This window comes from Sporothrix schenckii, assembly GCF_000961545.1.
Source record: "Sporothrix schenckii 1099-18 chromosome Unknown Cont44, whole genome shotgun sequence".
NCBI classification, from domain to species: Eukaryota; Fungi; Ascomycota; class Sordariomycetes; order Ophiostomatales; family Ophiostomataceae; genus Sporothrix; species Sporothrix schenckii.
The window spans coordinates 2,168,762-2,192,982 of NW_015971145.1; the positions used below are offsets into that span (position 1 = coordinate 2,168,762).

Genomic DNA, 24,221 nt, shown 5'->3' on the forward strand with positions numbered 1-24,221 from the left:
ATTGGACAATCCGAGCGCTAAGTGGGCTGTCCGATAAAGGATAAGGCCTGGAAGCTTCGGTGTAGCTCCCCGAAGATACTCGAACGATCTCGAGAACGCCCCAATATACCGACAACGACGAGGAGCTTCGGATGTCCGCCAGACGACCACACCACGAAGATGGTATATACAGACATGGTTATTGGATCACAGCAGACGCGTCGGAATTGAATTTCTGATCTGACACACTTTTTCGGCACATTTTGGCCTGCCCCCGCCAACATCGCCATCGACAACAATGCTTGCACGAAATCAGATCCTCGCCAATACCACAAGGCGACAGCTCCTCTCAGCAGCTGCCAAGTCTAAAAATGCTCCGTCCAGCAGCCTCCGGGCCAGTCGCTTCGCCGCCTTGAACACAGCCGTCCCCAGCTTCACATCGCCCGTAGCGCACACCTTCCAGTACCTGCCCATCGGAGCTACCCGTTCCTATGCCAATGGCCGTCCACATCCGCCCGGCGGCACCCACCGCATGGACATGGGCGGCGGTGAGGAGGAGAAGCCTGCGCTGGAGCAGTTTGGTATTGACCTGACGGCCCGGGCGCGCGACGGCAAGCTGGACCCCGTCATTGGCCGCGACGAAGAGATCCAGCGGACTATCCAGGTGCTCTCGCGGCGCACAAAGAACAACCCCGTCCTGATCGGCAAGGCCGGCACCGGAAAGACGGCGATTCTCGAGGGCCTCGCCCTGCGCATCGTGCGCGGCGACGTGCCCGAGAGCATCAAGAAGAAGCGCGTCGTCAGCCTCGACCTGGGCTCGCTCATTGCGGGCGCCAAGTTCCGCGGCGACTTTGAGGAGCGCCTCAAAAAGGTCCTGACCGAAGTCGAGCAGGCCAATGGGGAGGTCATCTTGTTCATTGACGAGCTGCACACGCTTCTGGGTCTCGGCAAGGCCGAGGGCTCCATCGACGCCTCCAACTTGCTCAAGCCGGCACTGTCCCGCGGCGAACTGCAATGTTGCGGCGCCACGACGCTCAACGAGTACCGCTTGATCGAGAAGGACGTTGCGCTGGCCCGCCGCTTCCAACCGATCCTGGTCAACGAGCCGACCGTCGAGGACACCATCAGCATCCTACGCGGCATCAAGGAGAAGTACGAGGTGCACCATGGTGTGCGCATCACCGACGGTGCGCTGGTGGCCGCTGCGACCCTGTCGAACCGCTACATCACCGACCGCTTCCTGCCCGACAAGGCCATCGACTTGATGGACGAGGCCGCCAGCTCGCTGCGCCTCCAGCAAGAGAGCAAGCCCGAGGACATTATGCGCCTCGACCAGAAGATTATGACGATCCAGATCGAGCTCGAGAGCCTGCGCAAGGAGACGGACATTGCCAGCCGCGAGCGACGCGAGAAGCTCGAGAAGGACCTCAAGGCCTACCAAGACGAGGCGGCATCCCTGACGACGCGCTGGGAGAAGGAGCGTGAGGAGATTGACGGCATCAAGCAGGCCCAGAGCGACCTCGACCGCGCCCGCATGGACCTCGAGCGTGCCCAGCGCGAAGGGAACTTTGGCCGCGCCTCGGAGCTCCGCTTCGGCATCATCCCCTCGCTGGAGCAGAAGGTCAACAGCGACAAGCAGGGCAAGTCCAAGGCGGCGTCTTCGCCTGCTGCGTCCGACAGCGATGCGGCCCCTGTCGAGACCTCCGGCACCGACATCGCCTCGGACGGCACCCTCATCCACGACTCCGTCACCGCCGACGACATTGCTACCGTCGTCTCTCGCATCACCAGCATCCCTGTGGCCAAGCTCACCTCGGGCCACATCGAGAAGCTCGTGCACATGGAAGAGACGCTGCGGCAGTCCGTGCGCGGCCAGGACGAGGCGCTCAAGGCCGTCGCGGATGCCGTTCGGCTGCAGCGTGCTGGCCTCTCGGGCGACAACCGGCCGCTCGCGTCCTTTTTCTTCCTGGGCCCCACGGGTGTCGGCAAGACAGAGCTGTGCAAGAAGCTGGCCGGCTTCCTGTTCTCCACTGAGTCGGCCGTGGTCCGCTTCGACATGAGCGAGTTCCAGGAGAAGCACACCATCTCGCGCCTCATTGGCGCGCCCTCAGGCTACGTCGGCTACGATGACGCCGGCCAGCTGACCGAGGCCGTGCGCCGCAAGCCGTATGCCGTTCTGCTCCTTGACGAATTCGAAAAGGCGCACCGCGACATCTCGGCACTCCTCCTGCAGGTCCTCGACGAAGGCTACCTGACCGACGCCCAGGGCCACCGCGTCGACTTCCGCAACACCATTATCGTCCTGACGTCCAACCTCGGCGCCGATATTCTCGTGGGCAACGACCCTCTGCACCCCTACAAGGAGACCGACGACGGCAGTGTCGACCCCGCCGTCCGGGCAGCTGTCATGGACGTCGTCTCGGCAAACTACCCGCCCGAGTTCCTGAACCGCATCGACTCGTTCATCGTCTTTAAGCGCCTAGCCCGCGCCGCCCTGCGCGACATTGTGGACATTCGGCTGCGCGAGCTGCAGGGCCGCCTGACCGAGCGCCGCATCACGCTCGATGTGACGCTGCCCGCTCGCGACTGGCTCGCCGACCGTGGATACGACCCCAAGTTTGGCGCGCGGCCCCTCAACCGTCTGATCACCACCGAAATTAGCAACAACCTGGCCGACAAGATCATCCGTGGCGGCGTGCGGACGGGTGATGTGGCCACGATCACGGTCAAGGAAGACGGCTCTGGCCTCGATGTGGCGACGGCGGCGCCAAGCACGGTCACGCCAGCACCCGCCGACGACGCCGCAGCTACGGAGTCGTCATAACAACCCCACTTACTTAAAAATTAAAAATTAAAAATTAAAAATTAAAAATTAAAAATTAAAAAAAAGGCATTAGTCGACATCGGAGCAAGGTAGCAAAAGAATCACAAGGGCATAAAAAAAATGATATCATGGGACATCTAGGGGTGGGACATTTCAAAAACTGGACTTGAGGTGTTTTTACTGGATTATATTTGGCATATTTGTATTTACAGTTTTGGGTTTTCGGTTTATTTTTCTTTCATTCCCTCTTGTGACATTATGCAAACATGTTCTGTATTATCGTCCGAAAGAATTTAACCATCGTAACTCGGGTTCGTTTTAAGACTTTTGATAAAGTATGAACGGACGGTCCACGTCATTTTTGTTTAGATTTTGTTAGACGTTTCCAAGAGTCTCAAATTTATTGTCTCGTCTTCTTATCTCATAGAATAAAACAAACACTACAGTCAACCTTGGCCATATACCAATATGCCTTTGGAATTAAAATAAAGTGGTCACACGCGGCATAAAATAGTACAGCCTGAGGTGCGCTTTGGTAACAGTGTACGGACAGCAGTTAATCCTGTTGGGAAATAGACTCTTGTTCAAGTGTTCCATTTTTTGCGAATAAAACAAACGAAAAGTACAGAGCTGTTCGTAGCAGAGGTTTACAGGATTGATTGGGATTGAGTGTCTGCGGTTGACGGGTGGTAAAAAAGAAAAAGAGACTGGTTAGGTACGAGAACGTTGAGACATTTTGAAAAGAAAAACAAAGAGATGTAAACGAGACGAGAAAGAAGGCGTGCGAACAAGGAACCAAGTTGAAGAAAGAGACACCGAATCAGAGCGAAGACTGCGGCGGAGGGGAAATCAAACACCAGCAGCCAGATGGACATACAGCAGTGAGAAACACAAAAAAATATAATAGAAAATAAAGACAAGAACCGAGTAACAGAAGGGGAAGAAAAAAAGCGCCTGGGATGAAAAAATAAGGGAGACGGATTATAAAACAGGCATAAAAAGCACCGTGCAAAAAAATAAGTCTTTCTCTTTTCTCAAAGAGGCCCCCAAACCCTTTCCCATCTTGCCCTCGGTCTGCCGCAAGTCTTCGCTCTCCCTCGTATGTTTGTCGTTACCCTCTTTCAACGTCCCTGCTCGTTCTCACTCTCACGCAATCTATCTCCCCCTTCGTCCCCCAGCGCCTGGTTTCATAGGATGTTGCCGATGTTCGCCATCTGTTTACTGGCTAGCCTGGCTCTTCTTCAGTGCACCCGAAAGCCAGTCAAGTCCCTCGTACAGACCGTCACCGGACGTGGCGCACGTCGACTGGATGAACTAGAGAGGAGAAAAGTGTCAGTTGTCTGATTCGCCGCATGAAGTAGAACAGAAACAAATTACGACTGAAGCTTACCCATTGGCGTTGCCGCATGCTGTGGAGACCGAGCTTATCTGTGATCTCGGCGGCGTTCATGGCGTTCTAGACAGAGTATAGTTAGCATCAAGAAGTTGGGTTGCTATGACGGGGAATGTGCTGGTCGGTGGGAGAACATATGGCTACGGTCCAAGCAAGGGATGCCCCAAAACTGGTCCGCCAAATCGGGAGAAAGAAGGCCAACACCCCAGGACAAAGAGAACTGGCCACGCGCTTGAAAAGCGTTGAAAGCGGAAATTGAAACAAAAAATGGGAAACCGAAGGAAAGACGTGGGTGGGATAAACGTACGGGCAGATCCTGCTTGTTGGCGAAGATCAGGAGGACAGCGTTGCGGAGCTCGTCCTCGTTGAGCATGCGCTGCAGCTCCTCGCGGGCCTCGATGATACGGTCGCGATCGTTGGAGTCGACCACGAAGATGATGCCCTGGGTGTTCTGGAAGTAGTGTCTCCACAGAGGGCGGATCTTGTCCTGTCCTCCGACATCCCACACGGTGAACTGGATGTTGCCGTACTCGACGGTCTCGACGTTGAAGCCTGCAAAGCGGTATTAGTCAGGTCCAAGAGATGGTCCAAACGGGCGGTCCAACGCCAGCCATCGAGGCCTACGTACCGATAGTGGGAATCGTCGTGACAATCTCGCCAAGCTTGAGCTTGTACAGAATGGTGGTCTTTCCGGCAGCGTCAAGACCGACCATAAGAATACGCATTTCCTTCTTGCCAAGGAAAGAGGCAAAGATTCGGGAGAAGTTGAGACCCATGTTTGCGGCTGGGAAGCGGTGGTACTAGGTGGTTCCGAAAGAAAAGAAAAAGAAAAAGAAAAGGGGGGAGCGAGCGAGATAGACGACGAAATACGAACGGCTGATCTAGAAGATTACCAAACGAGGGACGCGTTAGCAAAGCTGCGATTTGGGCTTGGATGCGCTGCGAAACCAAACCGGAAACGATCACGAGACCAGGCAGTTTGTGAAATTCAGAGGCACGAAATGTAGGAAACTAGGAAGGCTTTGTTGCCCGACGTGGGGTATGATTGGGAGAGTGTGTGGGTGGTAAATGGGAAAAGGCGGGATGATGCAGGTATGGCGCAAGAAAGCAGATACTCTCCTGGCCACTGCTGTCGTGCGCCGTGCCGACCAGATATAGTGGCAGGAAAGCATCGCTAGGCCGACAACCATTAAAAGAGGACAGATAATTTGACAACGCCACATGGTTGCTGCGAGGACAACATCACGACTTCTGCAACCATCCGATAGCAGGAGAGAGCTCTGTCGCAGGCAGCAGCACAGCAAGAAGGGGGCTGGGACGATGGAGTGAGGGGGTCTAGGTCTGGCAGGATGAACTCCGTCTAAAGGCTGCCGTAGTCTGTGTCTGGCCGTGTCCTGCTCCTGTGTATGGCTTTGATCGATGTCCGCTTTGAACCTGCACCTGGCTAGAGATCCGGTCCAGGCTCCGAGATTAAAACACCAAGTGAACACCGTATCAGGAGGTGTGGAGGAAATCACGGGTGGCAGTCTGTCAAGTCGATGCCGGGCTCCCTTTGACGGCTGCCTTGGGATTGGAGGAAGCTGCATGGGCGTTCACCAGCGGACCAAGGCGGCGGTGCACGCCAGTCCTGCATAAAAACTCTCGGTGGCGCATCTCGAAAATATCGGGTTGCGAAACTTGTGGCTTGATCCGAAGGCGAGCAGAACGCGATGTGCCAGATAACAGGGAGGCCATAGGCGGACAGTCCAACGACAAGACATCACGGTGGTGTACCAGGAGACAGGGGGAGGAGACGACCAGTCGATGCTAGCATCGTAGGGCTGACGTGCAGAGGACAAAGGGAAGCCATTAGGGAAGATGATGCCAAAACAACAACAGGAGCAAAGGAGTGACGATATTCCAGGGGGTTGACAAGCTGCGGGCCGGATGAAAGCCGCCGTGTGGTCTTGTTTGTCGCTTCGATTGGGGACAATCGCAGTGCAAAGCACAAAAAGCAGGAAAGGTGCTCACCTCGAGGATGGAGTCGGGATTCGTGGTTGTAGACGGGTGGTGGGTGGAGGTGGTTCCGGTGTAGAGAGGAAGTGGGAGAGAAGAGAGAGAGATCAGTTGGGGTGAGGAATAACTGGGTGATTTATCGCGATGTGGCCAAAAGTGGGATTTGTCGGTGTGTGGACTCTGTGGACTATGTGGACAGTGTGGACTGTGCGAGCGAGGAAGGAGGGACTGGGACGAAAAAAAGGGAAGGGGGAAAGAGCGGAAAGGGGGGCCTTGGAGGGGGTAAAATTTGAGACCAGAGCACGAGGAGGCTGGGGGAAGGCACTGACGGGAGCCGTGATTGTGCTACCGATACTGCTGGCTCGACTCGTTTGTGCTGATAGGACTTTTCGCCTCCCCCTTTTGCTTGTTGGATTGCGCGGGTCGCTCTTGCACTGCCTGCCTGGGACTGGAACAGTGCGTGGTGTGTCTTAAGCCTGGTGGACAAGGCAGGAACGAATCAGCGTCCTTGGGTACGAATGTACGAAATACATTTACGATCAAAACTGTCTTCAGCGGCCTAGGGGTAGCTTCAAAGAGGGGTTGGTTGGGCGCTGCTGACAGGTGCCTGTTGGTCGCCAGCGCTGTAGCTTTCGCGTCTAGGTGCTGTGGAGGGAAGGCTCGAGGGTCTTTCCAGGGAGCGAGACAGGAGGGTCCGCCGAGCCAGACTCAAAGAGACAGGCAGGACAGTGGGTATCAGTGGGTATCATAGTGGGGTTCGCAAAGGGGTAGCGAACTTGAGGCCACTGCGCACTCAATTGGCCGGATCATTTCTCGGGCCGGTTTATCTGGAAGGGGACCACCTGTAAATGGGCAGCAGCACGAACGTGCTGTTTGAGATTCACGTGCTCGCCTCAGCGTACAAAGTATGCCCGTATTCAGTACTTACCCACTATAATTGGCTCTTCCGCTACGGACAACCAGCTCCAGGCCTGGCCACTGAACACAGCACAGCTCCAGCGCCAACGCCAACCAACCGCGTTCTGCCCTGCGTCCCATTTGCTAGGGCGGGTCCCCAATCGCGAACTGGCAAGCTGTCTCCTTTCTGGGTCCCCTTATCCCTGGAACAACACGTAAAAAAGAAAGGGGCCGTTTCTCACGATTTCCACCACTTTGTCAACCACACGCGATCATCGACGACAGAGGCGAACGGCGTACGGCTTGACAACGGAATTGGTCGGTTTCTTCTTTTCTTGTTCACTTCTCGACTCTCCTTCATTCTCTTCTTCGGCTTTCGTCCTCGACACAATGGTTCGCCTTCTTTTCGGCCTCTTGGCTGCTGGCGCGGCCCTCGTCCAGACCGTCGCCGCCCACAACATCCAGCTGCCGGCCCACGGCCGCGAGTGCTTCTTCGAGGACCTGCACAAGGACGACAAGATGACCGTGACCTTCCAGGTCGGCGACCGCGAGTTTGGCGGCGCAGGCAACCTGGACATTGACTTTTGGGTGAGATACCGCCCCGACCCCAGACTGGTGCCGGCCATGTTGTACGTTTGTACGATGACACCACATTCGCTGACGCTCGCTGCCTAGATCACCAACCCGCCCGGCCAGTACGAGACGCTGCAAAAGTCCACGTCCAACGGTGACTTTACGTTTACGGCGCACCACGACGGCAAGTACATGTACTGCTTCAGCAACGAGCACTGGGGCGCGTCCAGCAAGGAGGTGTCGTTCAACGTGCACGGCATAGTATACGTGTCGGATGCCGACGGCCCCAAGGACCCGCTCGAGGCCGAGGCGCAGAAGCTGTCGGAGATGCTGGCCCAGGTCAAGGACGAGCAGTCGTACATTGTTGTGCGGGAGCGGACGCACCGCAACACGGCCGAGAGCACCAACGCGCGGGTCAAGTGGTGGAACCTGTTTGTGATCACAGTCGTTGTCGGCGAGTCCATCTTCCAGGTGTGGTGGCTGCGGCGGTTCTTTGAGGTCAAGCGGGTCATCTAAATGACGGCTGACCGGGCTTGGGAGTGACGGATGGGTGTGGGAAAGGCATCCACAACAAGACCTTGGGTGAGGACAAGCATCAAAGGGGAGCGAACTAGCACAGACGTGCATCTAATCATCAACGACCACGAAACAAAAGAGAACCCGCCACGAAACGATACGAAGCGAGTTATTTTTGGCGCGCGCATACACAAAGTCTCTGGTGCAGGTCTTGGCAGATCTGCTATTATAGACTTCAACTTCACGTTTTTTATCATATGTATAGTTATCATTTTCTGTTACAATACGGGACGAGGAAAATACATCAAACAGCATTTGCTTTTCATTCCTCATTATCAAAACATCTATTACCGTAGCCTTCTAGGATATACACTGGCGCCACCGTGTTTGCTGATGGACGTCATGCCAAGACAGTACTAGAACATCACAAGACACTCTTTGATCCAAGGCAAATAAAAACAGACGAGAAAAAGGCAAGCAAATGTATACAAAAACGACACAAAATGTGCCAGCCCGGAAACCAAACGCCATTGTCATGCCCGGAAAAGAACAGCGCATAAATAAACCCAAAGCAACCCAGCAGCGCAAGGAACACATCATTACAACTCGCAAAAATGTGCACGCCGACATGATCTCGTTTACTCTCTTTCCAACGCTTGTGTTTTGTCATCGCGGTGCTCTACGACCCAGGGTTGAGGTCGCTGTCGGGCTTGTTGTAGTCCTCATTCGCATGGCTCTCGACGGGCAGTTCCACGCCCTTGATGGGATGCAGCAGCATGGCAGGCAGGCACATGCGGCCCTCACCGCCGCGCATGTTGGACACGGTCGAGTCGTTGCGGGTAACGTCGGCGTTCTCCTCGAAGTCGGCACCGCCGTCGCCGTTCACCTTCAGGCCCAGCCAGCGGCGGTACAAGTTGGGCGAGAAGCCTGCGTTGTAGTACCAGGTCAGACCCAAAAAGTTGTGCTCGCGCTGGCCAAAGACGGACATGCGCGAGCCGCCCGAGGCACCATTGCGGCCACCGTTGAACGTGCGTGCCATGTACTGCGTCGGCCACTCGCGATCGACATAGACAGGGTGTGGCACGTAGACAGCCTTGTAACCATGCTGCAGGGCAGCAGTGGCAGGCCACATCTCGGAAAAGGCGTGGTGCTTCTTGAAGGCCGTCTCGCGGTGCATCGTGTGCAACATGCGACGGGACATGCGAGAGGCCGTGATGATCTGGGCACGCCGCTGCGGCTTGCCGCTCGTCTGGCCGCCCGCTCTCTCGGCTGTCTCGTTGTAACCGGTGATGTCGTCGGCCAGCAGCCAGGTCGTGCCCTCGGGGTCGAAGATGGGGTTCAGCGTAATCAGATCTGCCTCCTCGCCCACGCCCCACGTGTACCGGTCCTTCTCGTACGAGGTGGGCGGCACAGGATCGTTTTCGGGCTCAAACCAGTCCTCCGGGTCGGCTGGCCGCACAGGGCCCCAGACAGTCTGCTCGCCAGCGACCTTGTTGGCGCCGGGACCCGCATTGGGACCAGCACCAGGGACGCCGCTCCAGATATTGTCGGCACCAGCAAGGCCCGCCTCCGTCTGCACACGTGCCATCTGGCGGAAGTCCTCCCAGGAACCGTGGACAGAGGGAATGTAGAAGCGCGAGTTACGCTCCCACAGGCCCTTGCGAGGCTGTTCCTTGGCCCAGTTCTCCGTCTTGGTGAAGAGGTCGAGGTGGTGGCCCGTGTAGCGGATATCCATCTCCCACTGCCAGAAGTACTCGTACTCGGGATGGTTGTAGGAAAAGTGCTGCATGGCCATCTGGAGACCACGGTAGACGCCGTGGACCGGCAGGCCGGGACCGCGGGTGTACAGGTCGTGGATTCCCTGGTACAGCGACAGCATCTGCGTCTCGGTCCACAGCGTGACGATGCTGCGGAACTCGGGAGGAATGACGGAGTCGATCTTCGCCCTGTAGGCCCCGTCGTCGGCCCAGATGGGGAATTTCGCGTCGTTCTTGACCTGGACGAGGAGATGGACGTCGTAGCGTCCGCCCGACGCCAGCGAAAGTTCCACGATGAGAGCGCGCAAGTTCATAATGTCCTCCTCGTGCCAAATAAACTCATCCCAACAACGGATCACAACGGCCGTACGCGGAATGTCGCCCTGCGGGGGAGGCGTAGCCGGAGCAGCAGAGGTTTCGGCATGTACGACAGGAACTGAATCAGTGCTGTTCGTGGTGGGCTCGGAAACGACGTCGGACGTCGCCTCCGCAGGTGCATCGCGTGGCGCGTGGTGAATGGGCGCAGGAGCTTCCTTTCCGAGAGGGGCAGCACCGTCGTTGACGTAGAGGCCGTTGACCGGGGCGTGGCGAGTCTCGGCCGGCTTAAAGCGGCGAGCATTGGCGTTGTAGCATCGTTGCTGGGCGCCGGCCCAGTCCACTTTGCGATAATCGACCTTGCTGGCATCACCCGCCCACACAGCCTCGGCACCCTCGCTCTCGCCATACTCGCCGACGCCCAGGCCACCTGAGCGCACCGAGTAGCCGTAACCGTATGGGCCGAAGCGACCAAAGCGGTCAAAGCAGATATCCTCGGCCAGCGACAGAAGCTCATACGAGCCCATAATGTTCTGAGGAAAGCCGTTGGGGCGGCCTTCGTAGTAGCGCAGAGGCGGCACACTGACAGTGTTCTTGTCGTCGATGAAGCAGGGGCTGATGTGATCCGGGTCGCTCGCCTTGACGTAGCCCTTGTATGTGTCAAAGGCAGCGCTGGGCGGCAGAGGCGCCTTGTCCGCCTTGTGCAGGGCAGCAGCCGCTGCGGCCGCGGCCGCGTGCAGGTGCACCTTGGGCGCAGCGTCGTCGCCCGTGCCTGCGGCATTCGCCGATGTATCGTTCACGCCCAGGCCGTACGGCTGTTCGTCTTCCTCGCGCGGGTACTGCGGCACGTTCTCCTTGAGCGGGACTAGGTTGCGCACGCCGCCATAGTAGCGAGTCAAAAAGTCAAACGACTCCCAGGCAGGCGGGGTTGCCGCTCCTTTGCCGCCGCCAATGGCTAACCGGCGGTTCTCCAGCTGGCTGGCACGGACGAGTGTGATGATGAGGACAACAATTGTCATGATCAGCGCCGTGCAGAGGTAGCGGATGACCTTTTGTGGCAGGCGGTAGATGTGTGCGCGAACGGCGGCCGACGCAGTGGATGCCCGCAGCCGCCGCCGGGGCTGTTCAAAAGCTGACACCGGGTGTCCGGTACCAGGGGCGCGTTTTGGCAACATATAGGACGTCGAGGCTGCCGTGCCGGAGGACTGTCGCGAGAAAGCACGACCGCTGCGTGGAGAAGAGGCTGCGCTCTCACCATCGTAGTCGTATTCGTCGTCGTCACTGCCATCGGGTGAGGAGATATCGTCGTCTGAGTAGCGATCCTTGCCGGAGGATGCTCTTGTGGGCTTCTCGTAGAGAGGAAGTCCCTGTGGCCGTGAGTCCCGCGAACGGAACAGGCCCGTGGGGAGAAGCCCCATGGCAAAAGACTGAGTGATGGAGGGCGGAGAAGAATGCGGGCTAGAGTCGGCAGACCAAGTCTGGCTGGAAGGGTGTGCGGTATGGCCCGCGAAGTGGAAGGACGTTGAGGAAACTGTCCAAGCGGCACAACGAGACGACGGGAAAGTATCGAGGCGTTGCGAGAGAGGAACGATCAGAGGGACAAGAAAAGAGACAAGAAAAGTCGACGATCGTCACGACTGGCTAAATAGAGTGGTCGTCCTAGTAGTGCGGCACAGGACATAGGCATGTGCAAAGCAGAGACAAAAAAGTTGCCAACTGGAGTACGACAAAAAGAAACAGACAAAATTGTGCCAAAGTCAAAGTGGATGAGCACGGGAGACGATCGTCTGCAACAGATAGATGGATATCCGTTAACAACAAGGCCGTTGCAAAATCAGAAAACAAGAAAGCGACTCCTTCCCAGAACACAAAGAGGTCGAGCCTTCTTTCTCACTGGTGTCGCCCCTTCCCTCTTCGTCTGGCCAACTTTAGTGGGGCACAATATAGCCTAGGGAGTTCAGTAAATCGCGACGCAAGAGAGATTGGGTCGCTCTTTCTCACCTTTGAATTGCTAGTGTGAAAGTGCTTTGCTTGCTTTTTTGTTATTAGTGTGCAGCGCTGGCGCAGGCCATTGGCCAATGTAGCAAGAAGACAATCCCACTTGCTATTTCTGGGCTAGTTGCTAAAGCAACCAAAGCAACGAGGTGCGGGTAGTGGGACATGTCAAGCATCCATGGGCTAATCACGAGGCTCGCTTGCCTTTGGTGGAACAGGCGCAGGCAAAGTTCATTCTTGTGAGGAAAGGGGTGCAAGTTGAAGGGAGGCAGGTGCGACACAGTTTGCTGATTGATGCGGTGTCAGGGTGTGACTTGGAGGCAGGCGCGGACGGGAAAGTAAAAGAGCGCCGTGGAAAGGGCTACAAGCCGGCCAGGTCGTTCTTTCTCCCCTTCCAGTTACTTGTCTTCTGTCCCTTCCCCCTTCCCCCTTCTCTTTGTCAATTTAAACTTGGCTGGCCGAAACTAACTCCATAATTAACGTCAATGCGACCTGCCAGCTTGGGTCACTCAAGTGGGTTTTTGTACCGTCCTTTTGTCCTCCACTTCGAACGACCAAAGCCCAGCAGCAAAATGAGGGCGACATTTCATTTGTGTATCCCCGTTTATGAGCTTCTCAGGCAAGGCTACGCTCTTGTACTCTTCCGGCATGCTCTGTAATTACCCGCTACCCGTCCTTCCGTGGACAGGGGGACGTTAGTGAGGACATTAAAGTGTACTCTCTTTGATCCAAGATGAATGACCAGAGAAAACAATGGAGAGAATCTGCGTTGCCGAGACTCTTTGCAAGCCTTCAAAGAAACTCACACGAGTGTAAAACGTGCAATGGTATGAAAAGGCGATACGCGAAAATCGGTATTTGAGATGGGATGGATGATGAGGTAAGCTTTTCTATATGATTTTCCCCTTGATCTTTGTTCCTTTATGAATAGAATATCACGAACAACTGGTGCTTCCTGTTGTATGTGCCTCCGTCTTGATATTCGTACTCCTCTAATTTGTTTTGTCAAATCGTTACTTTTTAAATTGTTTGGCACGGTTTTTAAAGGATGCCGCTGCGGTGGACTGAGGTTTGTTTTTGTAGCTGCCCTGCATTATCTCAAGTTAATTTCATTGCATTTCATTGTCCTTTCCTAAAGAAAACACCTTTGGAACTCGACCACAAATACAAACTTCCTACCATCTTTAACTTACTCTAGCACATCGGTCCCATTGAGTTCAACACTAATAACTATTTCGTAACGTAGCCTCGTGCCACCTTATCAGTAGATGACTTGTTTATTCTCCGCCAGCCAGAATCTTTATCTCCTCATTCTTCCTGCCCTACTTCCATCCGGGTCTTTCACTCGTTTATGTCCCAAGCAACCATCTCCCCCGTCCTTCCTAGCACACATCTCGCCATTTTATAAGATCATTTTCGGCCACGAATGAGATTACCCAGATATGTCCCATAATTGAAATCTTCACCTCCCACGTCTTTCTCAGTCCCCACTCCCTCTGCTGAGGGCTTCAACTTACACGGCCCCCCACCTTGGATCTCACCGCGTCTCTGAGCCTCTCACCTCCTCTTTGCCCTACATCTTCTTCCTCAAACGGGCGTGTTTCTGCAGCTGCTCCTGCATCGGATGCACCCCCAATTTTGGGCCCATCACATGACTTCTTCTTGGGTGGCCAATCCGTCTCCCTTCACCTCTGTCGCCGTGCTTCGGTCGCCCATACGCACCCGTTTCTGTACTGTTTTGGGCATTCTCTCGCCTTGTGACCTCAATCTGTGCAGCGGGGCTGCTATCCGGCATACCGGCCACTGCCAATGAGAGGTCGCATCGTTGACAGAGTCCTGCACGCTCGTACGAGCACGATGCACAAGGGCGACCTATGTCTCATTGGATTTGACCTCGTTGGTTTTGGGCAGCTTGCGTCGCGAACTCGTGGTGGCCAGAATGAACAAATACCAAAAGAGTGGAAGTGAGACGCATTCTTCCATTCGGAATCCAATAAGCCCTTCCACGGCCCATATAAACTCCAATGCCAGCCCAGCGTCACGGTCCAGCCGAACTGCCCAACAAGGCATTACGCCGCGCTGCGTGCTGACGTTTGATACCCTTTGTTTCTTGTTTTTTGCTTTCATATTCTGATAGTCTAAATTTTCTCGTTTTCTTGACCCCACACCATTGTTTCCTCAGACTCGTGGCTGTCGATTTGGCCACGCTCGAAATACCATTGGCTGTGCGAAATGCTTGCCCCTGGTCGGTTGACTTACATCGCTAAAACAGTGTCGATCACCAGCAGAAAGTACGACGTAAAACGACGAAAGCTGGAAAACGAGAAAGCCAACACTACTTTGCCTGCCCCGTGGAGCGTTGTGTTTGACGTAGGATGACATAAGTGACCTTGGGCCCTCAGGCCCTCTCACCAAATCCCCGTTCAACCCCCCGACGCAAAGCCTTGCTTAGCACAGCCAAGACTCAACATGGGGTCATTTGCATTGGCGTCTACGATGTCTGGACGTACATTACTCGACAGTAGTCTGTGGCGTGTAAGTCGTTGTGTCCACATTCAGGTCCTGCTGACCACCATCGCAAAAGCCAATTTTGCGGGTGAGAGGCTGAGACGCTCTAGAGGGACAGGCATTGATTCCATCGTCTGTTGATCCCAACCCAATCATTATAATTTACACGGCCCTGCTTCCTGTTTCGAAGATGATTTCGATACGAGGTCGTTCACATATCTTGACATCTTGTAAATTTAACCTCTTAGCTTTTGTCGTCTCACCTCATGACTCTAACATTGACTCGCGTTATGCATCCGACGTCTGTGCCACATAGCCTTATTTCAACATATTTGGGACCTTGACGTCCACTTCCTTGGATCGGCGGCCGATGCTCACAGCCACCTCTCCCAGCCCTAAATGTTACCAAGTACAAGCGTCTTATAGAAAGCCCTTCGCAACCTTGATACACCCCGGCCCTGCACTTGATATGCTCGTGTTTCCATGTAAGCCCGTCTTGATTCCATGCCAAGCAAAGAACGTTGTCTTCCCGAGGAGCTGCGCCTACTTTCATCCCCTGATGTCCTGTCACCGCCTTCGCACTGTTTTGCTATCCTCGACGTGTCTTCGTTACGTCTCCAAGTCTCTTTCGTTTTCTCTCGTACTGCATCGTCGATCCAGACGCCGTTCGCTCCAATCAGCCGTCTTCCTTTGTATGTCATTGGCCCGGCGCCTGTGCCTCTCGACACCGGCCACCTGACCCCCGGACCCGCTTGTTAGTGGACTTGCATCTGCATTGTTCTCGTGCCACGCACAACGCAAATGCGTCCTCCTCAGGCGCACACGATATCGCACCTTCACCCCAGCATTGTACCGCCTTGCGGTGACCCCCATGTACTGTCAACGCCGTCCATCCGCTCATACAAACCGGCGCTGCCCTCCGTATACGGAACAAAATCCCTGATCGAATGCCGCCACTATGACACAGCAGCATCAACACAAGAGCCACATATGTTATAGGATGGAGAGACAAGAACAAAAAATATATATATAAAATAAAATATAAAATAAAATATAAAATAAAACAAAAACCAATTACGGCCCGATTCTCACAACAGAAACACACCGCACAATTGGCCACGCAGAAACTTAAAAGGGCCAAAACCTCCCACCTTGTTGTCATCCATCGTCGCTTCCCAAAAGTAACATTGTTGCGCAACGTCCTTTGCTCCTTCCTGGACTTTGCTCTTGCCCTTCTTAATCGCCTTTCCACGTTTTTATGCTCCCACACTGTCCCTTGCTCTTTCCTCGAACACGCCCCTCCTTCTCTTTCCTTCGTTTCACCGGTCCTCCGGCAAGTCACCTGCCACAACTTAGCGTCGTTCTTGCTCTTGCTGTTCTGGTGTTAGTCCACACAGGTCAACTGCACATTGTCTCGAACTTCTCCTCTTTGCCATCTTTCGACTCTCGACGGATTGCTGTCCTTATATATTTCTAAGAGCATCCCACAACTGGCCTACATTCACACCCTCACTTTCGTCTCGCCGCTCCCTCTTGCCCTCGCACCTAGAGCCACCTCAACCCACACACACCCGCCTTTCGCCTCGGCAGCACACAGGTAGCAAATAAAAAGGCATCTTCTCGACGCGAGACCCTTGTCGTCTCCTTGTCAGTTGTACATCTATTCGCTCTTTTCTCATTACTCCCGGTCGTCTCACCGTCAGCCCTTGTTTCCTCACATACCCGCCGTCGTATTCTCTTGCCCGACATACCCACACCTTTCCGCCAGTCTCTGACATCTCCCGCTCAGGTCTCGATCTGTCTTGTCTTTGCCCGGTTTCCATTCTCTATATCAAGCATCAACTGCCTCTACCGTCCGTCAACATGGCGACTCTCACCGTGACGTCGACCAATGTCGACCCTCTACATGCTCTGCCTGCGTCGCCTCATACTCCACCTCTGCCTCCGACGACGCCCTCATCCACGCTGTCACCACTCTCCCTTCCCAAGCAAAACGGAGACGCCAACACTGGCGACCTCTCCATCAACATGGTCATCCACCAGAACCCCTTTTCCGTCACACTCGACGCCTGGGCCATGCTCGCCGGCTCCTTGCTGCTCGTGGTCGGGATGCACTGTATGCACCTGTCTGTGCTCAAAGCCATTATTGTTGCTGTGCCCGTCGTCTTGCTCATCCGCAACGACTATCTTAATTTCCTCTTGCTGGGCCCGGGTGGCACACCACCCACTTTTGTGGGCTACGTCCGCCTGCTGTGGTTCCGTTTGTTTGCTCTGCGTGACGTCTACCATTGCCCGCCCGAGACCGACCCGGGCCTGGCGCCGTCCCGCGGCATTCTGCGGAGCGGCGGCGGCAGCAGCAGCGACGAGCACATGGACTCAACTGCCAGCGAACTGCCGTACCGTCCCGGGCCCCGGCCACAGGTGGCTGGCCTCGCGCCGCAGCGGCAGCTCGACCAGCAGGCGTCCACGGCGTGCTACAGCCAACTCCGTGCCGCGGTCGAGGCCCTGACGCGTAAGCACCCCGACACGTTGAGCATCGCGACCTCGTGCATCGAGAAGCACGGCTTTGGCCTGTTTGCACGCCATCCCGTCAACGTCTGGGGCCAGGGCGAGATCTTCCACATCCATGACTCGGAAAAGTCCATGCACATGAGCCTGCACCCGGACGACATCAAGGAGGTGCTGGACAAGGGCTGGGGCCAGCGCCACCCTCTGGCCTTTTCTGGCTGGGTCAAGGCGCCGCTGCCGCCGACCTTTGTCATGATCTATGCGCCGAGAGGTCAGTTGTCACCTGCGCTTTCGTGATCCTTTTTGTCTTTTTTCAAGTATGGTTTCCACTAACAGGTCAGACGAGAGCGATCTCGCTATCATTGTTCGCATTGTCGAGGCGGCCATCTGGTACACCATGGCACAAAAGATCCAGCTGAAAGTGCCACCTGCTGAGCCAGAGATGCTGGCGTAACTAAAGGTCGAGTCACACACAGCCTTCTTCCGGCCCACAACTGAGAGTCGTCCTCTCGCCTTTATTTGTTTTGAGATCCTTGGTCGCATTCATGGACTCGTGCAAGCTATAGCCTGCTCTTTGCTTTTTGGCTTCTATTGTTACGATATACCACAGTGATGTTTTGACGAAATCAAAAATGGTGGGTGGTGTGTTGATAAGATGTATGACGGCAAAAGGTAGGCATTGACGCGGTGTTTAGTACGGGGATGACTGGAAATTGATGAAAAAGGGAGAGCATATATTATATCAATGACAACACATTAAAAAAAGGAAGTTTAGTGAATGCAAGTATTATATTCCTCAATGTTTCCTTTTTATTTTAAGAAAAGAAATTGAAATAAATGACACAGAAAATAAATAAAAAATCTATTAAAGAACTTTCATTACCGGCTCAGGCCACAATACTCTGAAAACGAGACGCTTAATGGAAGAGCACCGACCATCGACACGAGAATCAATCGTCCTCCTCGTCGCTGCTGCCCTTGCCCTCGTCGTCGTCGCCCTTTTTCGACTTGCGGTACTTTTCCCGCCCCGTCGCCAGCGTCGCCTCCACAATGCGCCCGTCAAACGCCCGCCCACCCATCAGCCGCACGCAGGCCGCCGCCGCTTCGGCCGTTTTGAATTTGACGCTCACCACGCCGGCGGCTTCCTGGTCAAAGAGCACCACATTGGTCACGTCGCCCAGCTTGCTGCACTCCTCGCGGATGTCCTCCTTTATGTCGAGCAGCGCGGCCGGGTCCTCGTCGAGCTCGGCCAGCGTAAACATGTGCTTGAGGACGACGACCTTGTCCCATTTGCGGTTGCGGCTGCTGCCGTTGTTGTTGCCGCCGCCGCCGCCCGTCAGGCCTGCAAACCGCTCGTCCTCGTCGCTGCTCCAGTCGGCCAGCTTGGCGTCCAGCTTCTGCGTCTTTTTAATAATCTTTTGCTTGTCCTGGTGGGCGTTTTTCCCGCTGCCACCCGTCGGCGCAGACGCAGACGATCCCGGCTGTCCACCACCGTCCGTCGCCACTGCCGACGCCGCTGCCGACGCCGCCCCGTCGCCTGGGGTTCCGCCCTCAGCCGGCGTGCTGGACTCGCTCTGCTGCTGGTAGTTGGTCTTCTTGTAGCTCGAGTCGGCCGCCTGCACGTGCATGCGTCCGGCGTCTGCGCTGCCCGGCGTGGGCGCAAAGCGGAAGTCTGTGTCGTCCAACAGCATAATGGCCATGTCGACGCTCTGCGGCTTGAAAAAGACAATGAGCGCGTCGCCCTTGAAGGAGCCGTCGCTGTTTGTGTACATCTTGATGCGCGGCCGGCCCGAGTCGATCTCTTCGGCGATCACGCCGCACTTGCGCGAAAACAGCTCGGCCACCTCGTCGGCCGTGGCATCGGAGGGCAGTCCGGTGACGTAGACGGCGGTATTTTGTTTCGGTTGGCGTGGGCCAGCCTGTGCCTTGGCACGCTTGTTGCTGCTGCCCGTGGTAGTGTCGTTGTCGTTGTTGTTGCTGTTGTTGCCATTGTGACCTCCTCGACGGCCGTTTGGATGCCGGTCTTGGTTCTGACTTGTATCTCGTGGCTGAACATGAGGGAAACAAGGAGCATACAATAAAACAAAGTCGAGGCAGAAGCCAAGACGGAAGAGGAGAGCAAAAGTGGTCAGTTTTTCGCCCGGGACGGTGAAATCTCCGATCGCGTGTTCTTGTTTTTTGTATGTCTTATTTTGATATTCAGGTGAAGGCAAAGGAGGATGACGCAGAGTGAGGTGAGGAAATAAAAAGAAAAGGGGCCGGCAGTGCAGGGGCAGCTGCACACAGGCAGCGGCAGTGGCAGCAGCAACAACGGGTGCAGCTTACCTCGCTATTGTAGTAGGAGTGGTCCGGCTTCCGTTTCCTGCTCTCCGAGGCACTGCTTTCTTGTTGATGCGCGGCAGCAAAAGCATCGATGGCGCTGCCCTCGTCCGCGTCGTCGTTGTCCGCAAGCGGGATCCAACGCCTCAGTGACTGGTCAAACTCAAACTCAGTGCCATCGTCCTGCACGGCAATGTACTTGCGGTCGAGCCGTGAATACGAGATGCGCTCATCGTCGTCAAACTGTGATATGTCCGTCGGAAACGTCCAGATTTGGCCCACCCCTTGGTCGGCCATGGCGGAGGTGATACGAAAGGACTCAGCTATAAAAGCAACATGAAGAGGACGCCGAAGTGTCGAGTACGCTATGCTTGCGATACCAAGTGAGCATGAGCATGAGCATGAGAACGAGAATGAGATCAACAAAAACAAGAAATGCAGCAGGCAGAACCAGGTAGCTTTGAAGTGGCTCCATCTCGTAGTCCTATTGGCCAAATCGCACGCACAGTGCATTATATAATAAACACTGTATTACACTGTACATCACATAGACGACATGTTACAGTAAGACTCCAATGGATCTGATCTCATTTCTTTCTTGTTTTTGGATTCGCTTGCATATTTGCGCCGAAACATGTATTAATGGACATGTGAGTGTCATACAAGGAGTCTACAGCCACCAAAACACATGTCCTATGACATCACCGCCCCCTTCTCCGCTACTGCTTCTGCTTCTCAAGCTTGTCCTCGACGGCCGATTTGACGCCCTCCACAAATGCCTCGACGGCCTCGGCGCCGCCCATGGGCATGGCACCGCCCGTCAGGAAGCCCTGGTTCTTCACAGGGATGGCTAGCGCGTCCGCAATGCTGGGCAGGCCGCCGTCGCGGATTGCCATGGACAGGCTAGCCAGGCTCTGCGAGAACTGTGGGCTGCGCAGCACCTTTTCGAGCAGGCTCTTCTTCTCGGCCATGGACATGGCAGCCTTGGCAGCAGCAGCGGTCTCCGCTGTGGGCTCGATTAGGTCGCCGCCGTCCTCGCCGGACTCGTGCTGGCTCAGAATGAGGACGGTGGGCGGCAGGTAGTTGAGGAGGCCATCGATGTACTCCTCGCTGGCGTTGCGAACCATGGGGATGGTGACTTTGGTCTCGAGCAAGTCGTTGAGCAGCGGGTAAGTCTTGTCGCGTGTCTGGCCGGCGCCCGCGCCGCCTGCGCCGCCTGTACCGCCCGCCAGGTTACCCTGCTGGCCGAGCGATGCTAGTAGGTTGCGAACGACTGTTGCTGCGTCTGGTGCGGATGACGAAACTCTGGAGTATGTAAGTCAGTGAGGTGATTTATTGCCAGGATGAGAGATTTGGCTATGACAGACGACAACATGGAGAGTGGAGATATAGAGAGAGACAGAAAATGACAGAATGAGAACAACAGATGAAAAGAAAACGCTATTAACAACAAAAGCCCGCCCGCACCGACACAATTGTAAACATTTTTGCTGGTGGAAAATATTTTTCTTTTCGTTTGGCAAAACGCTCTATGGTTAATAACTGACAAATAAAAGATAATAAAATGCTGGTAAAACAACGCTGGAAACTAGTGCCTCGAGAGAGCGCGTGCCCTTGCTCTGCTGAGCAGATCGTCAGGGTGTGTAGCGGCCATAGTTGTGGGTGTTGAGGAGGGAGGAGAAATAGGTGCGTAGGTCGCGTCCGCCAGGTTCTTCAGCGTCTCTTTGAGATTCGATGACCGTCCTTGCACATCTGCTTCCTCGTCGTGTCGTTCTTGGTGCGCCGGGCTGTGCCTTGGCCCATACCGTCGGCCGTCGCGCGTCTCTCTCGTCTCTCTCGTCTCTCTCGTCTGTCTCGTCTCTCCACGTCGTCGTTCACACAATGCTCTCGGAAAGGAAGACTGAACACCTACGCTCTTGCCCCGTCGGCGCCGCCTTCGCGGGAATCTTCCCCTTCTTCGCGGACGTCGCCGCCCGTCGCGCCGGATCCAGCACCGCCGGGGCCTCTGCCGTGTTGGTCCTCGGCGTCCTCCATGGTCTCGTCGCCGTCGCCGTCGTTGCCGCTGTGACCGCCGCCTCGCCGGCCGTCGTTGTTGTTATCGCGCACCTCGGCCAACTCTGCGTCAATGTCCGGCTCGCCGCCCTGCAGGAGCTCGTCGACCAGGTTGCCAATCTTGCGGTCGCGTGGGCTGAGCCAGGCCGGGTTGCCGTCGGGGCTCTGGGGTTTGGACTGCAGCCAGAAGAGGTGGCGCTGGGAGGACGATTCGAACTTGAGGACAAAGATGCGGCCGTTGGTCTTGGACGAAGCATGGTCGCCCGTGCCTTCATAGGGAATAAAGCGGCCGTCGCCGGGAACCATGACGAGGTTGAGCGGTGCGTCGTCCATCAGGACGTCCCGTGGCCGCCAACAAAAGTGCATGAGGTCTGGGGAGCGGATGTTAGGGCAAACGAGACGGCTTTCGGGCAGTAATGGGGCGTGGAGCGTGAGGCTTGGGTCTCGAGACGATCCTGCCATCTGCCACTTGCCACTTACCATCTTCGGCGTACAGAAAGATGTAGCCCGGCTCGGGTTGAGCTTTTACCTTGTGCGGTCGGCTTGACGACTGCAGCAGAAGGAAATCAAATTGTTAGCGGCACCAAGTCGCCAGGAACTATGCGTGAATGCGTCCAGTAGTGGCAACGTACATCCACCTCACAGAGGCCCGCCTTGAACGTGATGGTTGGGATTATTGACATGTTCGCGAGGAGCTGTGGGGTTCCGGTGTCTCGACAATAAAGATGATGTAGACGTGCTATGGCAATCAATTCAGACTTTGGACAGCGTTGGAAACACGTGTTGTGGGTGGAACACAGATACGGTGATGCTGTCGTGTGTTTTGTTGGTGATGATGAGGGAGAACCAACGAGATGTTGGAGCTTTCGGAGCTTCTGTTTGGGCAGGCGACCGGTGGCCACAGGCGCCAATGCCGTGACGTCTGCAAGGTCGTCTGCCAGGTGGCAACAGGTGGCAGGTGGAAAGAACAAATATGATGAGTAATCGCCTCCTATGACATTTCATGTGACAACTTATCTGCATCACGTGTAGATACGCTATCCGTTTTACAACGACCTCTACAATAGGTAAGCACGCTACGCAACATGATTGGTCAACCACTCTCCCTTTGTCTTGCCTTCCAGTTTTTTCCATGAGACGGCCCCACTCTCTTTCAAAAAATTAACGCCGCACACAAAAATAAAATCGGAGAATCCTGTGCTGATAGGGTTTGCTTCCTGGTGGGCTGGCTAACCAATTTTTTTTCCGCCCTACTTTCCCCTACTGGCACCGGTTGTGTGGTTTTTTCTTAAAACCTCCTCTGCTTCTTAGGCCAACCCGCACATCTAGACACAACACGCCAGTATCATCGCCGCACACATCGCGACCCGGGACAGCAACGAAGGTTTCTTTTTCGTCGTTTACCACTCCTTACAATCGACACCATGTCGCCCACCGCCCCTGCGACGAAGAAGTTCGGCAAGTCCTCGCGGACTGTGCCTCACCACACCGAGCGGGCCCAGAAGTGGTACCCGGCTGAGGACGATGCGCAGCCGAAGAAGGTGTGTTGACGGAGAGGGGAGAAGGGAGAGGGCGGACAGGATGCATGAGGCGGGCAAGCGCGGGACGAACGGACGGCCTGGAAGAGGGGGCAGCCGAGCACACCGACGCCGGCGTGAACCGATGCGGCAAGAGGAGGACATGAATGGGATGATATGCGGGCAGATGGGATTGGGGCCTTGAAAGGCTTGGCCGGCATGTTTTCGTCTTTGGCGGGGATGCCATGGCCAGCTGGAAAAGCCGCCTGGAAAGTCCACTTGGGAAATGAGAGGAACAGAGAGAGGGGAACAGGAAGGCCGCCCGCATCGAGCCGCAATTGCGTGAAAGCCCGCCTCTATGAGCCATCCTGCATCCTCGACGACGAAACATCGCCGCAAGACAGTCTAGTTACTAACGAATTCGCAATCACAGGTCCGCAAGGCCCTCCGCCCGTGGAACCCCCGCAAGTCCCTGGTTCCCGGCACTATCCTGATCCTCGTTGCCGGCCGTTTCCGCGGCAAGCGCGTGGTCCTCCTCAAGAACCTCGACCAGGGTGTTCTGCTGGTCACCGGCCCCTTCAAGATCAACGGCGTTCCCCTGCGGAGAGTCAACGCCAAGTACGTCATTGCGACATCAGAGAAGGTCGACCTGGCTGGCGTCGACGCCAAGAAGATTGAGGAGATTGCGGCACCCAACTACTTCACCGCCGACAAGGCCAAGCAGAAGGCTGGCGAGGAGGCTTTCTTCCAGCAGGGCGAGAAGCCCCAGGTGCGTTTTACCTACCCCCTTTTCCGTCGCCTATGCTGTGTGCATTTGTCCATGGTGACCACCACTAACCCCATACCAGAAGAAGGAGATTGCGACGACCCGCGTAGCGGACCAGAAGGCCATCGACAAGGCTCTGATTGCCAACATCAAGAAGGTCGAGCTCCTCGGCAGCTACCTGGCAACATCCTTCAGCCTGCGCAAGGGCGACAAGCCCCACGAGATGAAGTGGTAGACGGATGATGATCGGACAAAGAAAAAAAAGCACAACAATACACCTTTCTCTTGTTTTATTACGGATAATATG

General features: G+C 55.5%; 10 protein-coding genes across 10 annotated transcripts; 4 read left to right on the top strand and 6 right to left on the bottom strand.

Annotated features, from left to right (window-relative positions):
- Nucleotides 1–277: 277 nt before the first annotated feature.
- On the top strand, nucleotides 278–2,803 carry SPSK_08586 (ATP-dependent Clp protease ATP-binding protein subunit ClpB; the record flags this gene model as incomplete). The annotated part of the gene is made up of 1 exon (XM_016735179.1): nucleotides 278–2,803. The coding sequence occupies one exon, from the start codon at nucleotides 278–280 to the stop codon at nucleotides 2,801–2,803; it is 2,526 nt and encodes an 841-aa protein (XP_016587447.1).
- Nucleotides 2,804–4,021: 1,218 nt separating this feature from the next.
- Nucleotides 4,022–4,972, bottom strand: SPSK_09607 (Arf/Sar family, other; the record flags this gene model as incomplete). Its single annotated transcript, XM_016736179.1, has 4 exons — nucleotides 4,022–4,117; nucleotides 4,194–4,259; nucleotides 4,504–4,748; nucleotides 4,825–4,972. The coding sequence occupies 4 exons, from the start codon at nucleotides 4,970–4,972 to the stop codon at nucleotides 4,022–4,024; spliced, it is 555 nt and encodes a 184-aa protein (XP_016587448.1).
- A 2,506-nt stretch (nucleotides 4,973–7,478) lies between these two features.
- On the top strand, nucleotides 7,479–8,177 carry SPSK_09791 (uncharacterized protein; the record flags this gene model as incomplete). The annotated part of the gene is made up of 2 exons (XM_016736361.1): nucleotides 7,479–7,721; nucleotides 7,764–8,177. The coding sequence occupies 2 exons, from the start codon at nucleotides 7,479–7,481 to the stop codon at nucleotides 8,175–8,177; spliced, it is 657 nt and encodes a 218-aa protein (XP_016587449.1).
- Nucleotides 8,178–8,856: 679 nt separating this feature from the next.
- Nucleotides 8,857–11,667, bottom strand: SPSK_08497 (uncharacterized protein; the record flags this gene model as incomplete). Its single annotated transcript, XM_016735092.1, has 1 exon — nucleotides 8,857–11,667. One exon carries the CDS (start codon nucleotides 11,665–11,667, stop codon nucleotides 8,857–8,859), a length of 2,811 nt encoding a protein of 936 aa, XP_016587450.1.
- Nucleotides 11,668–13,817: 2,150 nt separating this feature from the next.
- Nucleotides 13,818–14,039, bottom strand: SPSK_10206 (uncharacterized protein; the record flags this gene model as incomplete). Its single annotated transcript, XM_016736752.1, has 1 exon — nucleotides 13,818–14,039. One exon carries the CDS (start codon nucleotides 14,037–14,039, stop codon nucleotides 13,818–13,820), a length of 222 nt encoding a protein of 73 aa, XP_016587451.1.
- Nucleotides 14,040–16,615: 2,576 nt separating this feature from the next.
- Nucleotides 16,616–17,714, top strand: SPSK_09483 (uncharacterized protein; the record flags this gene model as incomplete). The annotated part of the gene is made up of 2 exons (XM_016736055.1): nucleotides 16,616–17,531; nucleotides 17,602–17,714. 2 exons carry the CDS (start codon nucleotides 16,616–16,618, stop codon nucleotides 17,712–17,714), a joined length of 1,029 nt encoding a protein of 342 aa, XP_016587452.1.
- Nucleotides 17,715–18,210: 496 nt separating this feature from the next.
- SPSK_09033 (HIV Tat-specific factor 1) lies at nucleotides 18,211–19,876 on the bottom strand (the record flags this gene model as incomplete). Its single annotated transcript, XM_016735614.1, has 2 exons — nucleotides 18,211–19,446; nucleotides 19,586–19,876. The coding sequence occupies 2 exons, from the start codon at nucleotides 19,874–19,876 to the stop codon at nucleotides 18,211–18,213; spliced, it is 1,527 nt and encodes a 508-aa protein (XP_016587453.1).
- Nucleotides 19,877–20,298: 422 nt separating this feature from the next.
- SPSK_09835 (uncharacterized protein) lies at nucleotides 20,299–20,954 on the bottom strand (the record flags this gene model as incomplete). The annotated part of the gene is made up of 2 exons (XM_016736404.1): nucleotides 20,299–20,884; nucleotides 20,947–20,954. 2 exons carry the CDS (start codon nucleotides 20,952–20,954, stop codon nucleotides 20,299–20,301), a joined length of 594 nt encoding a protein of 197 aa, XP_016587454.1.
- A 213-nt stretch (nucleotides 20,955–21,167) lies between these two features.
- On the bottom strand, nucleotides 21,168–22,314 carry SPSK_09447 (uncharacterized protein; the record flags this gene model as incomplete). The annotated part of the gene is made up of 4 exons (XM_016736019.1): nucleotides 21,168–21,465; nucleotides 21,492–22,086; nucleotides 22,112–22,181; nucleotides 22,264–22,314. The coding sequence occupies 4 exons, from the start codon at nucleotides 22,312–22,314 to the stop codon at nucleotides 21,168–21,170; spliced, it is 1,014 nt and encodes a 337-aa protein (XP_016587455.1).
- A 741-nt stretch (nucleotides 22,315–23,055) lies between these two features.
- Nucleotides 23,056–24,149, top strand: SPSK_09488 (large subunit ribosomal protein L6e; the record flags this gene model as incomplete). The annotated part of the gene is made up of 3 exons (XM_016736060.1): nucleotides 23,056–23,172; nucleotides 23,582–23,917; nucleotides 23,997–24,149. The coding sequence occupies 3 exons, from the start codon at nucleotides 23,056–23,058 to the stop codon at nucleotides 24,147–24,149; spliced, it is 606 nt and encodes a 201-aa protein (XP_016587456.1).
- Nucleotides 24,150–24,221: the final 72 nt, after the last annotated feature.